The sequence below is a fragment of the Ctenopharyngodon idella genome, unplaced genomic scaffold (assembly GCF_019924925.1).
Source record: "Ctenopharyngodon idella isolate HZGC_01 unplaced genomic scaffold, HZGC01 HZGC01CH25, whole genome shotgun sequence".
Lineage (NCBI taxonomy): Eukaryota > Metazoa > Chordata > Actinopteri > Cypriniformes > Xenocyprididae > Ctenopharyngodon > Ctenopharyngodon idella.
Window position 1 is genome coordinate 678,058 of NW_026138716.1, and position 17,810 is coordinate 695,867.

The 17,810-nt window shown below is 37.2% G+C and overlaps 1 protein-coding gene and 1 pseudogene across 1 annotated transcript; one reads left to right on the top strand and one right to left on the bottom strand.

Annotated features, from left to right (window-relative positions):
- Positions 1-5,159: 5,159 nt before the first annotated feature.
- On the bottom strand, positions 5,160-10,988 carry LOC127507933 (synaptic vesicle glycoprotein 2B-like; annotated as a pseudogene).
- Positions 10,989-13,410: 2,422 nt separating this feature from the next.
- Positions 13,411-14,320, top strand: LOC127507930 (gremlin-2-like). The gene has a single exon (XM_051885383.1). It carries the CDS (start codon positions 13,419-13,421, stop codon positions 13,917-13,919), a length of 501 nt encoding a protein of 166 aa, XP_051741343.1. The 5' UTR covers positions 13,411-13,418; the 3' UTR covers positions 13,920-14,320.
- Positions 14,321-17,810: the final 3,490 nt, after the last annotated feature.

Here is a 17,810-nt window from a genome sequence, read left to right on the forward strand (position 1 = left end):
CTGATAAATTCTTAAATACTTTTTACTTATAAATGCTGACTGTGGTTTGGGTGGTCGACAATGTGAGTTATTTTTGACAAAATTCTGGTCAGCTTACTCATTGCTCATACTCTTAGCCTCTAATATGTTTGAATTTATATCACCAATGCAATATCAGGGGGTAAAGATATCATTAGAGTTCTTACAGTTATGGCTATACTATGCTCTTGTTTACCAGATGAGATGTAATCCCTGGCGTTTGGTGCTGAGATTCTTCAGGACAAGGCCTTGATGCCATTCACACTCAGTACATGAAGATGGTGAGTTTCACAATAGCTGCACAGTCACAAATCATGAGACTGACACAACAGGCTTTCATCCTTATGAACTTACCATATGTAGGTATGGGTACTAAAACCTGGTATTAAACAGGCACTGGGGCTAAATTATGAAAGACCGCAGTATCGATAAGCTTGGACATTATCGGTTCTGCCATCGGTACTGGAGAAATCACACACACTATTTATTATTGCTTAGGGCTGGGCGATATGACGATATCGTTACCATGAAATAAAATGTCTATCGTTAGAGATTTTGCGATATCGTATATATCGCAGTATGTAAATATATTGCACTATTGACACTTCAGAGTGATGAAATGCATGAATGACAATATAAAGAGCGGGATGTGCTTGATGTTAAAAAGAGTTATTGGCGCAATTAGCCTGAAAAGGAACTCACGCATTTTACTGGTAGTGCACTGTATGAATTTTTGGGTATAATATCCAGGGGAAACAATATAAACCTGCATTGGAAGATACACGCTAAAAAACAGACCACAGAAAGTAAGTGTTTTAGAACGAATAGTGTTGTTGTATAGTTTGTTTCCAGTCCCACTGTAATTGAACTGTAAAATGTAAGTATTAAATGATAATATATTGATGTTTTTGTTTTTACTTATACACAGTAGTAAAGAGAGTGGACAAGTGAAGAGAGATGAAGGGACGGCACCAGGAACTTGAGCTGCGACGGTCTTGGATCACCCAAACTACGCTATGTGTCCAAACACTAAACAAGGCTTTTCTCCTTTACATATTAAATGTATTTAATTTAAGGCAGGGTTTTATTTTTCCTGCATAGTGAATTACAAGGTGGCTGCCTCTGTCAAATTTGATGCTGTCTCCAGCTATTAACAAAACATTCACATGCTCCGATACCCTTTTCCACCAACACGGTTCTGTTGCAGGCTCCTGGCCTGTGTCCATTCTCAAACTGTTCCACGCACCTCCACTGCACAAAAGGGAGTTCCAGGTCGGAAATATCGGTACCCTCCCTCTTCGACATCCTTTGCCAGTCATCACATTCACAACCACCACAGTCAATGCAAGTCAAGGTCCCTGGTCCACAGCTTCACCCATCTTTGTAGGAAGATGAATACTGCATTTCTTGATTTATCTTTAAAATTTACAGTTTTCTTATGGAGTGCCATGCCATGTCTATCCGTCTTACAAAATACTGTCAAACACTGCATATGATGTTCTCTAAATAAAAAAAATAAAAAAATCAAATTATTAAAATACTTAAGAATTTGTGCTTATAAAAAGTGTTTTTTCTTCTTCTTCTTCTTTTTTCTAATCTAGTTGAAGGTACTTCAACTAGGGTTAATCTTTATTATGTAGTTGAGTACATAATAAAGATTTTACTTCTGCATGTGCTGTAATTTGTGCTGTAATTGTACAAAAAAACTTGTATTTTCATATTATATTCTACAGGTTTTTAATATTACCTCTAAACATTGCAAGTTGAGATGTTTTATACAGTATTTTAAGATTTCTAAAATAAAACTGTTTTACAGTCTTGAACGTGGTAATTTATTGAAGGTGTTTGTAATTTGCTGCCACTCATTTGATCGTTTGTAACTTCTTTTTATTGTATGTACAGTAAAACACTTATTTAATATTGTCATGTTCGTACAAACGCAATCTAGGCTAATTTAATGTAAAATAGTGTATTCATCCATGTTGAAGGTAAGAGGGTGAAAACGTCGCATTATCAACGTTGATTCAATTTGCAAAATCAACAGCTAATTCAACCATAAGACGGTGAAACCATGTCGCGATATCAACTGGATTAACTTTCGATTTTGCAAATTAGATCAACGTTAATATTGTGACGTTGTTTTTTAATAATGCTAAAATGTTTTTAAAAGCTATAAAAAAGGCTAAACTGTTCCATGTTTGAGACTATTACAAAGAGTTACCTTTCTATTGTCTATCCGGTCAAGGTTTATAGGGATTTTATAGGGAAGTAATTAGTTGAATTACTTATTGAGTAATTCAATTACTTTTCAGACAGAGTAATTAGCAACGTATTTTAAATACAACATTGATGATGTAGCTAATTGGTAACTTTTTTTGAAGTAACTTACCCAACACTGGTCATAGCCGTGTGTGCTTCATAGGTCCTGAAAACTGAAGCTGCGGGCTCTTTGATCGCCCCCTGGTGGCTGGATGCAGTACAGGTCATAAACCTTGCCCTTCTCCATGCAAGCGAACTGGAGTCGAAACAAAAAAAAAAAAAATTATGCTTCAAATCAAATTTTCCGAAAGATGGTTTTGGTCGTTTAAGGTAGTTGTTTTACATGTGCCATTCATTACTATATATACTTTTTATTTTCAGAAGCAGAAGCGGAGATAGTTTGTGCAACAGCAACAAGGTGAGAATGATCATGAGACACTTTAAGAAGTAGAATATTTTTTTTTAAATTATTTTATTTGTGTAATTTATGAATTGATATGTTCTCTGCACTTGTGTCTTTGTTAATATCTGTTTCTGTCTGTCTGGAACAGGTGCGGGTCCAAACCCATTTGTCAAGACGCTTCTTTGTCCACATGCTGTCCGCCCCACCAGCCCAGAGATTGTGCTGGAGAGCCTCTGACCACAAGTCATAGGTACAGGATAATGTTCATAGTCAAGTCATCTTCATTTCTGTAGCACTTTATACAAAACAGCTGCACAGTAATAAACATGAAAGAAAAATACTAATATTTTATAGTCTGTGCTTCCAAATGACTCCTCAAGCTTTAAAACAGTTGGCAAATTTATAGTGTAACAAATTTACCATAATAGTATTTTCCTCAGACACACCTATTGTTTCACTTCAGAAGACATTGATTCGTCAACTGAGGTCATGTGGATTACCATCATGTTCACTTTGTTTGGTTTTTGACCTTCTTGCTTGAACTCACAGAGATGGATTATTTTTCTTAAAATCTCTGTTTGTATTCCACAGAAAAAGAGAATGTCATAAACATCTGGAACAGCATGAGGGTAAGTAAATGATGAGATGATTTCTGTTTTTGGGTGGATTATCCCTTTAAGTTAGCTTAAATGAATGTGCCTTTGTGATATTCCACTATCCCTTCATTTGTAAAAGTGAAAATGCAGAGCAGAAGTGTAAAAAAAAAAAAAAAAAAAAAGGCTGATTCGACCTCTCCTCAATCATCAGTTTCTTTACTGTACTGTCCAAAAATATGCCCATTAAATATCTTTAAAATCCAGTATACCTGTAATTGTTTTAGTTCCAGTGTAAACAAAAATATCAGGAAATCCAAAACTAGTCAGAAAAGAAAGTGCATGCCCTCTGTACCTGTACAGATGTTCAGTTATTGTTTTGTCTGTTGAACATTTTTATTCACGTTTACATCTTATAGACAACAAATAAAAGTTTTTTAAGTGTCACATGTGAATGTATTTTCTTGGGTTGAAATATATGTAGGGCAAAATATATTTTTAAATGCTTTTGAAAAATATACAAAAAATGGCCAAAAAATATATTTTAGCAAATATATTTTGAAATATATATATTTTTACCATATGGGGCGATGTACCCTAATCCTCCATGATAGAAAACTCGCGCCAAATCTCATCTCATCTCGTCTATCTCATCTCACACACACACACACAAATATATATATATATATATATATATATATATTCCATCTTAAACTATTTAAACGACTATTATAGCCTATATAATTCTTATGTATGCCCTTTTCATGACCCAATATTAAAGAGACAATATGGGTTATTTGCATTTTTGAAAACTCATTTGACACATTAAGTGCAACATGGTTTTCAGGAAATTCCAAAACACCAAGTATGAAAATGATTCTGAATGAGGTTAGTGTACCAAGAACCAGTGAACTTCAGACACATGCACAGCATTACAACACTGCTCGTTTGCTTCAGAAGCTGCCCTGTTTAACAACCTCTCTATATTAGAATAGTGTTTTTAGTGTATCCTTCACACTTTGATCTAAAATGCATTTAATATTTGTATATGTTCCACTAATGAATTGAGATTTAATGTATTCCACTGCACAAAGATGAGCAGAGTATTGCAATGCTCAGTAATAAGTTATGCATTGCTCTTAACTATAAATTTAAATCAAAAATCTACTCTACATTTAAATTAAGTAAAAGTTTGTGAACCCATTGCAAAATCTGTGAAAATGTGACTAATTTGAACAAAATGAGAGATCATACAAAATGCATGTTATTTTTTATTTAGTACTGTCCTGAGTAAGATATTTTACATAAAAGATGTTTACATATAATCCAAAAGACAGAAAAAAATAGCTGAATTTATTAAAATAACCTCATCCATAAGTATGTGAACCATTGATTCCTTAATACTGTAAACATCTTATGTAAAATATCTTATTCAGGACAGTATTAAGTAAAAAAATAACATGCATTTTGTATGATCTCTCTTGTTTTGTTCAAATTATTCACATTTTCAGAGGGCCAGTGGTTTTAAATTTCTTTGTTAGAGCAGACTGATGTGAAATCCTTGCATTGTGTTTTTGTATTCATTTTTGTTTAAACTAACCAGTAAGTTCTTGAAGCATCCAACCATTGGCTGTTCTGTTTAAGTGTGCAAATGTGAAAGTGTTAGGGAAAAAAAAAAAAATATGACTCAAAAGAGAATTATGCAATTAGATACAAATATAGTTAACTGAATATCCTATGATTTCAATTAAAAACTATTAAAATTCATTAATACCATAAAAATGAACTGAAAAGTTGTTAAAAATAACAATGATGATTATAATTTCTATGACTTATTATACAAATACATCAGATTACAGAAATCAAACGGGTTGAGGACAGATTTTGACTTTAATAAGATTAAATTTACTAAAGATTTCAGTACAGAAAACATGGCCGACTTCTCACATTGCACTTGTGCAACATTAAGGCAAATCTGCATATTGTCAGGCTCTTTGGTTTGGTATTTTGGTCCCAAAACCCCACGTTTGGCTTGGCTGTATCCTGTCAGTTCAGTCTGTTTGGTTTGAGGCAGGTGTAGAGCTGCCAGTCCTCCTGCCAGCAGGAGCGCAGACACCATCAGCAGAGGTATGGCACAGTTGGAGTCCACCAGCTGCCCAAAAACTACATTTCCCATGATGGCCCACTCCAGTGGAAACCCCCAGAGCTGATGAGCTGCAAAACAGAAACTGCATTCTGTGAATTCTGTTTAAAGAACCCATATTCTACACTTTCCTATTTATTTTTTAGAATTCATATAATGTTAGTCAAAGTTTCATTGAGGTCATTATTTAGTATTTTTATAACTATTTTCCAGTCTCTAGACCTTTTTTGATACTGTACATTTATTATGTAACTTCTCTATGTACACTAATGGTCAAAAGTTTGGAATAATTAAGATTTTTTTTTAAATGTTGTTGAAAGATGTCTCTTCTGCTCACCAAGGCTGCATTTACTTGCTCAAAAATACAGTAAAAACAGCAATATTGTGAAATATTACCATTTAAACAAACTGTTCTCTATGTGAATATATAGTAAAGTGTAAATTTATTCCGTGATCAAAGCTGCATTTTCAGCATCATTACTCCAGTCTTCAGTGTCACATGATCAAACAGAAATCATTCTGATATGATTTGAAGAAACATTTCTGAAGGATCATGTGACACTGAAGTGATGATGCTGAAAATTCAGCTTTGCCATCACAGGATTTTATTTTAAATATTAAAACAGTTCTTTTACACTGTAACAATATTTCACAATAATACTTTTTTACTGTAATTTTTAATCACTTCTTTCAAAAAGATTTAAAAAAAAAAGCTTCATTATTCCAAACTTTTGGAATTATGATTGGCTGGCCTCTTTGTATGTGAAACTAGTTGCAGTATTACAAGATTACATATGAATACTGGGGTTTACCGTAGTTGTGTGGGGTAAAGTTCCGTCCATCCAGGAGATGACAGAAGCACCGCTGAACACGCAGGACACGATCAGACTCGAGTTTTGGTCTTCACCGCGTAGAAGACGAACACCAGCAAACTGACAGCTACCAGATAGAAACAAAATCATCATTATAGCTGGACTTTCTGCACTTTATTAGTTCTTTAATATCGTGACATAATTAATGTGGTGATGAGGAGTCTCATTTGGTCTAGTTTTAGTAACATTAACCTGCAGTTTTGACTGGAGAGCAGCTTTCACTCTCTGAGCTTTGGACTCGAGACGTGGAGACCCTCCATCCCCGGCTCTCTTAAAAAGCTCCGGAAACCACATCGTTGACTCTACTGAATAAAAAATAAAAAAGGTAATTGCAACTTTTTATCTCAAAATTCCGCCTTTTTTTTCTTGCATTTGGGAGTTATAATGTCAGAATAGAGAGATATACAGCCAGAATTCAGTCTACCCAAATGAAATGCAGAAAAATAAAGTCAGCAGAACGACGCTTCTGGAAGCCAGCGGTCCACTGAACAGCTGTTTCACGGGGTCCAGTGCCTGTAAAAGAAGAAGCAAGGCCATCAAGACCTTAGTAAGGCTTTATGTTTAGCATTAATACCCTTCTAAGAAAATCTGGATAACATATCAAATGTGATCTGAACCTGTTTGACTTGACGGCTGAAGCGTTGACATCTTGAGCTGCTACTGGGTCTGTTTTTCTCTTCATCGTCTTTGGGTCTGATCACAAGACCTACTGCCTGTTAACACACACACACACACACACACACACACAATATACAAAAAAGGAAAGAAAAAGATAAGTAGAACTTACCAGACAGCATTGTAGAGACGCTCCTCTTTCAGCTCAGTTTACCTACTGCTAAAATATTTCCTGCCATCCAGAATGTAGCTAGAGCGCTGATCATAGCTCCCCTCCGCAAACATGGTTGAAACTGGGAAAAAAGAGAGGATGACAGGAATGCATCCATGTATAATCTATCTAAACCTTCAGAATGTCTCTATGTAAAAACTCTTTCGGGATGTTGTTACCCGACTCCACTGAAGAACCGCAGGAGCCAGAAACTCTGGGCCAAACTGGCTACCCCAAACGTGCCATTCACTATCAGAGAAATGACCAGAACACTCCGCCTCCCTCTGTGACCAGCCAGATACCGCCAAACATAACCGCCCACCATCATCCCTGCCAAAGGAAATGGTAGTTATCTTACTGAGGAGCATGAGAAATGGTCAGATGACAGTAATGTGAGCAGTTTCAATCAATGACAATTTCAGACATCTGATAAGGCAAATACAATTCAAAGTGCAACCAAATAGAGAACAAACTGCATTTCTGACCTGACTTAACAGTTTATTTAATAAAAATGACAAGTTAATGTTTCATTTTCCTTGTTTGACCTGCTGTTTAAGAAACCATTTTCTCTTCTGAATCACAAATTCCCATGTTTTTATATTTGTAACATGATCATTATTGATTATTTTTAACTGATATTTAGTTAGAAAAATCAAATGATAATAACCAAGGAATATGCTGGCGGCGAGGAGCCGCATGTCTGCTGAGCTGAGATGAAGGTCGCAGCGTGCCGTTGGGCAGGAGGAACGACACGCACAGGATCTCCACCGCATCTCTGATGTTCGCAGACCCGCAGACGACCAACAGCAGCCAATGGAAGAGCCCGAACCCTGCACACAGACAGAAACATGAGAAACATACGGAACTAAATGTAGGGAAAATAATTCATTCACCTTAAAAACATAAAGGTGAAATAAACATGATTTAACTTGCTTTCTCAACAGCCTCCTCATAAGAATGTTTCTTTGTACTGGACACATGGTCATCTGATGGACACTCATATATCAGTAATATATATATATATATATATATACACACACACACACACACACACACACATCATTTTTTCTTTTATGTTAGATACGATTAATCGATTTGACAGCATTTAGATAGATAGGAGCAAAAACCCTCGTGTTCATGCTGGATCCAGATTTAAGTTTAGTCTATAAAACTGGTGAAAAAAAAGTTTTTAAATCAACTCATCTACTACACTCCACCAGGATATCAACCTCTAGAGATCTAGTCATATTCAACATACATTTTACATGATTAATAATGCATTTTGTCCATATTAGTGGACAATAGCAGGGGTTCTGTGTCTTCATGAGCCCGTCGAAGCATAACATTTCAGATCAAAGCATTTATGAGTCTAAAAATTTGACTTTTGTTCCCATGATTACATGTTTTAATATTTATACTGAATAAAAAAGTATTGGTACTAATAAAAGAAAAGAATGAAATTAAGCAATGGGTTAAGGGAGATTATTTATTATTTTAAAAAAAGAACTATATACAAAGCACAGCATAACAAAACATGAACAATAAAAGAAAGTAAACTATTGAACAAACAAGAACACACAAATCAATCAATACTAATTAACAACCAAATAACAATAAAAACTCTTAGGAAACATGGGGAAAACTAGAAATTAACAAGATTAAAAGTTACATGAAAGCATAAAACAACGTGAAACCAACTATATACACACAACAAAACCAAAGCAACAGCAACCTAAATAAAACAAACGCAGTGTGCTGCTCTTCTAGGGCTTCTCTCTCCACTGGAGAAAGAAGCCCCTCTGTACTATGGCTTTGCTAAATACCCCACGGAGCGTGAGCAGAAGCTGCCGCCTTCGCTGACTTCCTCCAGAGTGACTGTCTAAATAATGAACAAATACAAAAACACATTAACTACAAACAAAAGTTAAGAGCTCAGAAAGAAACTGCAATGAAAACTGTAAAGGTAAAGCGTGTGCTCATACCTGGTTGCCCAGAAAGCATGTCTGTCCTCTTCTGGTCATTTTTAATGACTCACCTGGCCCACTGAGATGCTGGATGGGTCAGAGGAACCACTGCTCTCTCACCCCACAGGCTCGTGCACCTCCTCTTTCTGCTGTGTCATTCTTTCTGTTTCTGTCATGCTTCTTCATTTTCATTCAGGCGCTGCTGCCTTCGCTGACTTCCGTCTAAATAATGAACAAAAACAAAAATTAACTACATACAAAAGTTAAGAACTCAAACACGACGTGTGAACGGCCCCTTAAACACGGTGCATTTCTTCAGATTAATGCAGTGTTGAAGCAAAAGTCAGTGCCGATTGTAATGAACTGCGTATGTGCGTGATAAGGCCTTTGTCACAGGTCCTAGCAGATAGATACAACTGTAAAACGCTCACTGCCATTCGCCGTGCGAGAATGACTGAAAAAAAGAATCGAAATGCGCGCATCGTATCAGATTCCCGGTTCTTTGAAATTTGGAACCGGTTCTCGATACCCAACCCTAGCCTAGACATGAAAACCAAATACAAAACTCTATTTCAATAATCAAACACTGATTTAAAAAAAAAAAAAAAAAAAAAAAAAAAAAAAATCACTAAATGACTGTAGGACCCAGACTAGGGTAAACATGACGCAGTGAATACATAGAAAAGGATTAACAATGGCAAAAATCGTTTGGGAGGAGGTCTGGAAAAGTATGGAATTTTGAAATGGAAAATGTGTAGGAACCCTGTGAACAGTAACTATTTACAGAAAGGATGAAAGTAAGTGCTTTCAAATGTGTGAAGGCATGCTCTGAAAACTGAGTTTGCCTCTCTAACAGTTGGTCAAATGAAACAAAAGCCAAAGAAAACCATATTTGTGTAGCCCCTCCAGTTCGCAGCTGCCCGCTCCAAGCGGGACACAAACCCGGGCCCGTCCGCATGGGAGGTGGGCGCTCTAACAAGGCCACAGTCTCTAGCGCCAGTCACTAGAGATCAGGAGAGTGAGGTTTACACGCACAGCTCTTAGCAGCCTACGTCTGTTAGTTTCTTAAAGCTTCACAAAATGTAGAAGACAAAAAAAGCAATTAAAGACTGAAATTGTAGTCTACAGAGAAGCTTCCTCAAAATAAGAGGGGAACTACTCATTTACATCTAAAGCACACAATCTGCAAATAAAATATCAAAAGCCTCTCTAAGCGTTTTCAACCCAAGTCGTCAAACTGACGTCATCTGGGAAGGAACGCCATTCCAGACCGGAAATAACTTTTCAGATTTTGATTAAAGATTACCACGACAAACAGTTTTTTTTTCTGTGTATTAACTTGCACGGATTAATTGTTCACCACAGGACTAGTAATATGCACTAACAAAGTAAATGGGGTCAATTTTGATTTCATGACGACTTTAAGGCATATTTGAGATGCAACCCTTGGCACGTCATTAGAAGTGTGGTAAACAAATGGAAGAACCACTGATTTATTTTTCCTATAGGGTATATACAGGAATCGTGGAGTTAAATTTAATACCTTTTAAGACCTTTTTTAAGACTTTTCCCATACATTTTAACACCTCATCACCACTTCAAGTTTAACCGGTTACATCAGCGACACTTTAACTTAAATTTACTATATATTGATTGCAAGATAGCACAACTAAACAGTCTTAGTTTGTGATAACTCCTTATCAATGCAACATAATTCAGAAGGGTGGGAACAAAGTACAAGAGAATTATTTGAGTGACTAACCCAATGCAAGGTTTATTAGAAAGAGAAACCAGAAACAAGAATTAGACCAATAAACAAAACAACTGACAAAACTTACTGAAGAGGGAAAATAAAGCTCTCCAAGCATTTGCGCGATAGAGACCTGCATTTTGCATCCCATAGCGGCTTTGTGGCTAGCACTTAGCATGTGGGACTGGACAGCGTTGATCCTTATCGAGGCTACGCTAACTGCCTTCCGACACACAGAGCAGTACGCCTCACGGTTATACCCAGAGACAGCCCTCACCCATGGCTCCAACTAGGGGTGCAACGGGTCAGTTTTTAATCACGGTTTTAGGGTCACTGTTACGGTACGGTTCGGTATGTGCTATGTTCAGGGAAAAAAGGACTATGGTCAAATAAAAATAAAGAAAATAAAAATCAAACTGCAAGCAACAGCACAAATAAATACAATAGAGCAAAGATACAAAGGTTTCAGGTTTTTCTGGTATCAGTAGTTTTCAGGTATACAGAAACTGAATGAAGTAACGTTAGCTATTAAAACAACACTGCATAATCTTCACAAGATTAATCATTATTAATTATTAATTAAGTTACAAAAGCCATTTCATCAAGAGCAGTGAGTGATTTCCTTGTCTTTTGTTGTTTGATTAACGTTAAAAACACACAGACAACAGGAATGCAGGAATGTCTTTAAGACATAATGCACGGATCAGTACACTGACACTGAACACATGCGTTCTTTCTCGAGTGTATAAGTTCACTTAATAACCGACTATGTTTGCTAGGATACTCGCCAAGACGGGCATGTTGACAATTTGTGTGAATTTATCCATTCAAGCGCAAGACTTGAAAGAGAACTCAATGTTTGCACACTGTACACGCGCTTCCACGTGCACGCTTCGGATGAGTGCACAAATCTTCTCACAGCGCGCGTGTAAGTTCTCTTTCACGCCTTGCGCTCGAATGTTTAAATTAGCCAGGCTTAAATGAGTTTAGTTTAAAGGCAGATAGCAATGTGTTCTGTTCAGGTCTCACCTGTGCTTGCGCGCTATCAACACTCGGATGATGACGGCGGCAATGACTGCTCATATAGAGCATACAGCACTCGCATTGAACAAAGTTTAGGGGAAGCCAGAATGCGTATCCATCGACAGAAACATACATTAGCCCAACTCTGTCTGTTTTATTTATTTTCTACAAACCATATTATAGATGCGTATGCGTTGTCAGATATGAGATGAACCGAGGTGCAAATGTGTGCCGAAACGTGTGTGGAGAACGGCACGGTTGGATTTTTTACTGAGAACCGTTATACCCCTAGTTCCAACTCCTTATCCTCCAACCATTTGCATGAAAACGTCTATTTTCCCATTAGTCAACGATGTTGCTCAACAACCGAGCGTGAAAGGACCTGTGCTATCAGTCAGTCAGTGAGCGCGGTAACAGACGACATCAAATCTAGCGGGATTCTATAAATAAACTACACAGAATCACACTATTCGCCTACGCAATGATTAAATTCAGGTAAACTTTAGCATACAACCTCTTTGGACAAATATACATAATGAAGATTATACAAAATGTAATACCTTGGAAAATGGCTTTTAAGACTTTTTAATACTTTTTAAGGGCCTTAATTTTCTCTAAATTGATTTATCAACTGGCTGTATAATGAAATTAAATATTGAACAATTTTTTTTAATTCATTATTCTTATTAATACCACTACTATTAATATTTCATATTTAGACAATTAATGGTAATATGTTTAAAATTAATAACAATAATAATTGTTATTATATTTTATTTTAATTATTATTGTTAACAGTATTAATAACAACATTATTTTATTTTTATTAACAGTATTAATAAAACTAATAACTTATTTTAACTTTATTTCACATAGATTAAATTGTTTTTATATGTTTTGTTTTGTGTATATATATTTCTACTTGCATACAGTGTCTATATATACGTTTTATTCAAATAACTTTTTTACTTTTAATTATTTTTTAAATATTGAATTATAATGAGTTTGCACGGAACAGCTGCATTTTCTGAATTCGGAGTGGCAGTTGAGAGTTGCCATGACGACTGTGTGGCATCCTCAAACAACACAGAGGACCACTTGAATGACACCAAGTTCTGTCTCTCACTCTCACTTACTGATAAAGGTAAGAAAAAATGATCAAATTGCAGAAAAATAACTTTTTCAAATGTTTTAGCATCTACTATTTTAGTTCAACTGAGTTTATTTTATTAATGATTTTGTTATTTTATAGAAAAGTCTGTTAGTGTATCATCTGCTGTATAAATGAATTGTGTAAGAGAGTCTGAAATATTTATTACTATATTTATTTGTTGATGTACATTTATTTATTTATTTATTCAGATTTAAGCTGCTTCATGGTATTCAATACTATGCTTAAATAATAAAAACAACACAGAGGACCACTTGAATGACACCAAGTTTTGTCTCTCTCACTTATTGATAAAGGGAGTACTACATGTATATTGTCTAATCGTAGGCTTGTTTAGAAACAGTTACGAAATTTTGATGAATTTAATTAATTAATTTTCTGACCGTCTGTTCCAGGATGAGCGGTAAGGTGGCGCTGTGGCTGCTGCTCACCGCCGCGCTGTGCGTCGTCTCCGCCGGCCGCAAGATCCGGCCGCAAGGCTCCATTCCGTCTCCCTACAAAAACAGCTCCAACACCTCAGACCGGCTCACTCGCAAACAGGAAGTGCTGGCCTCCAGCCAGGAAGCGCTGGTGGTGATGGAGCGCAAGTACTTAAAGAGCGACTGGTGCAAGACGCAGCCGCTGCGGCAGACGATCAGTCAGGAGGGCTGCAGGAGCCGGACGGTCATCGAACGCTTCTGCTACGGCCAGTGCAACTCCTTCTACATCCCTCTATACGTCAAGAAGGAGCAGGAGTCGTTCCAGTCGTGCGCCTTCTGCCGGCCGCACCGCTTCACCAGCCTCACCGTGGAGCTCGACTGCCCCGACCTGCAGCCACCCGTCAGATACCGCAAGATCCAGCGCGTCAAGCAGTGCCGCTGCATGTCCGTCAGCGTGTCCGAGTCTAAAAAAAAGTGAGAGGACAAATGTGACCCTGGTTAAACGAAGGCTTTACCCTAGACACCTGCTGTGAAACCTTCAGCACAGTCTTCAGACAGACAGAGGATTTGAGAGAGTTTGTTTCCACCATTAAAAAAAAAAAAAAAATGTAATTGCGCCTTTTTCTCTCACAGTTCTTCTGAATATACTGGGATGGCTTGAGGGTGAGAAAATCATGGGATAATTTTCATTTTTGGATGAACTATCCCTTTATTTAAGAGTACTGGAGAGGTATCCTAACTTATAGTTAGGAGTAACAAGATGGCAGCAGAGCTGAGGAGACACATGCTTTCAAATGAAGATATGATGTATTGGAGCTGAATGATGACACGGAGTTGATAAAACGATATAAACTTGATTGTCAAGGAATTCTTTTTGTAACTGACCTAATTAGAAATGTAATAACTTCTCCCACTCTACAAATCAATGCTCTCAGTGGCTACGTTTACATGCACCCATTTTTGTCAATCCGAATGAATTGAATCCGATTGCAGATCTTTTTTACATGTACGCTAAACATTGTAATCTGATCCGTTTATATGCGTTTCATATAACCTACATTCCGATTAAACCCGGGTTGCGTCAACAGACGTTAATCGTATATTCACGATAGCAAGAGATATTGTCAAAAGCATCAAATATTGGCAATATTAAGAGAATTTGGTGTTTGCAATTAATGTAGGCCTGTTACATTCTAGTCTATTATTATTTCTATTAGATTAGGCTTCTTTTATTATTAAATTAATATTATAATAAATTTGCCCTGCAATAATTTCATAGCGCATCACCGCATAACTGAACATGCTGTGAGGATAAAAGATTAGGCTATTAGCTCCTCTTAGAAAATATTTTAAATATTTTTTAGGTCTATTATACAATGAATTATAGACCTATAATTAAAATTATTAACAGTGTATAATATTTCCTAACACTGCAGTCATCAATGAAAATAAAGCGCAGCTTTACCTCAAGCGCCGACTTAAAAAACAAACAACCTGTTTAACACGAAATAGTATTATTCTCATTTGTTTCATCAGCCTACATGTACAACTTGCATAGTTTTACATGTCCAATCACTCATTTCCTGTTAACAGTGACTCAGACTGGCTTTGACCTTTCCAGAATTTGATACCTTGGAAACAACTGTGTTCTCCATCAAACCACCCTACTGCGTCCAAATCTGCATCATTCAGGCGCTGCTGCCTTCGCTGACTTCCATCTAAATAATTAACAAAATATGAGCAAAAACAAAAATTAACTACAAACAAAAGTTAAGAGCTCAGAAAGAAACTGCAATGAAAAAATGTAAAGGTGAAGCGTGTGCTCATACCTGGTTGCCCAGACAGCATATCTGTCCTACACGTCCTACGGTGTGGAGCTGTGCCACTCAAACAGGTCACAATCTGACACAGAACACCCCTGTTCAGCTCCTCTGAGAGCGCCAGAACCGGCCTGGTCTGCTCTTCTTCAGGCAGAGTGGGTGCAGCCTGGAGCACATCTACCAAATACAGGAAAAATTAGCATTTGCGTACAGTTTTGAATGCGTTTAGCAAATGCCAAAGAGCCAAATAGAAACATGACTGAACAGATATAACACGGACAATAGCTGCTGCCTCCTGGTTCGACTCTGTTCGGTCACTGAATCACAGGCTTCATGTCGCAAGTGTCGTCAGAGTTTGGCCCTGTCCAAGATGCAGCGAAGAACCATCTGTACAATGCATCACTATTGACATTTCTGGACAAGATACTGACATAATCAAGGCATCACAGAGCTGTTACAGTCCCATTCTGGTTATCGACATGATCAGTGCCTTGAAGCAGCAGTGGCTGGTTCAGACGGCTCGTTCTCTCTCTCTCATGGCTCAAGAACTCCGCACACGTGGAATAGACAGACCACCTCATGATCGATCGGCTTGGTGTTGTCCTCCACATGTGATGCTGTCGGACTAATAAAATGATTGGCATAAATATAAGCCCACAAGCCTCCTGGCTCATCAGGGACAGAGCCCATAGCAGCGATGTTCAGGTACCTGGCACATCTCTGCTCCGGTCCAAGACAAATCCATCTTCCTGGCACCTGTTTTCAATTTGCAACAACAGTTTTTATTATTAAATTATTAACTGTGTTCTTCAGAGAACACGTGTGTGAACGAGAAGACGGCCACACAGCTGCTTTATGGCAGAAGTATAAATGAGTGTGAAGCTGCATTCATTACATCTACACAAACACCCACACATGAATCGAGCACGATTTACTATTTCGTTCCCTCGATTTGCTCAATCATGCGCACGATATGAAAAAATACTATAGTAATTTGTATACTACAGTGTTTTTGAACCATGGGGCTCTGTATATCTACACAAATAAAACTCAAGTTTCTGGTCTTACAGTTTTTGTAATAATCGCTAGGACAGATTTGTCAAGAATTTGGCCATGCTTTCAAAACACTAAGTTACACACAGTTTTCCTAAGAAATAACGTTAAAAAAAAAAAAAAAACAAGACATCAGCGCGAGTAATAAAGAAAATGCGGTTCACAATCAGAAAATAACGACATAACATTGAACAACCTCTGGTGTTGTTTTATGTAAACATGTTATTTACAATGATTTTGTGAATCTGCACTTACCTTCCCTTCGTCTGATGTAAATCTCTCAGAAAATACCGGATGCTGTCAGCGCGCGCAAGATTTGAATGGAGCACGAGCGGGAATAAACGACTCGAAACAACGTCGGGCTAGAAAATAGTTGATACAAAATAGAATAAAATTTGTGGTTATGTTCTGGCAAACATGGTTTTTAAAACAACTCTACGAACTCACATTTACCATTTAGATTTTCTCTCTCCGCCTCAGAACAGAACGCTCTCTGCTGCTGCGCGAAAGCTCTCTCGAAGCGAAGGTGAAAGCGTCACAAATGGCGTGGGCGTGTCTACACGTGTCTACAAATGGCGCGGGCGCGTTTCTACAAATAGAACGGACGCGGCCACGTTAAATGCATTCTGGGAGTTGTAGTCACAGCCTACAGTCTTTTTTCTCAAAAAACAGCAACCGATAGAATAAAAGACTAATTATATTGACGTGCACAGCTTGTGTTTAATGTTGAAAATGATGTTAAACTAAATTAGATTTAATTTGAAAGGATAGTATGAATAGGGGTGCTCGGGGCACAAAGTAACACGGGGTTAGTTGTAACACACATGGTTTAACACTATTCACACATGCCAGCATGAAACTTAGTGTATTTACTAGTTGCCATATCAACACCACATTGAGAAAAAGTTGCGGCAAAATTAAAAAAATCTTTGGAAGATATCACTGAACATTTATTTAACTACTGCTCATGACAGGTATTTGAATTGTAGCTACGCCCACACTGACGGGCAAGCACGAACAAGTTTGGACTTCAGCAGGTAAGCTTATTTCTTTCTGACTTTATTTCAGTGAAACAGTGTGAGAATATTAGATGTCAAAGATGTTTTATTATTTCAGCTCGTTTTGGACTGTGGGTGTTTTTATATTTGTTACTCGCTGTGTGTTTTTCACACTATGATCTGTTTTGACGAACTATCATAATACGGTGTAGTCACAACAGTGCTGATCAAGCGCGGATTTTAACTCGTTTATTTCCACTTTGGCCACAAACCCCTCCGAGGGGATTTATCGCGTACAGTTTTTTATCTGCTTACACACATTTTTTAAAACTGCCTCTTTTTTTTCAAAACTTTACACACCAAGAATTGCACACACAAAATGCCTGACAAACACATCTCAAAAGCACACATTTGTCTCATGTAGCAAACACCTTTGCCATGATATTCTGTTTTTGGAGATATCACATACACACAGTTATTCAAAACCTAAAGCTCTTC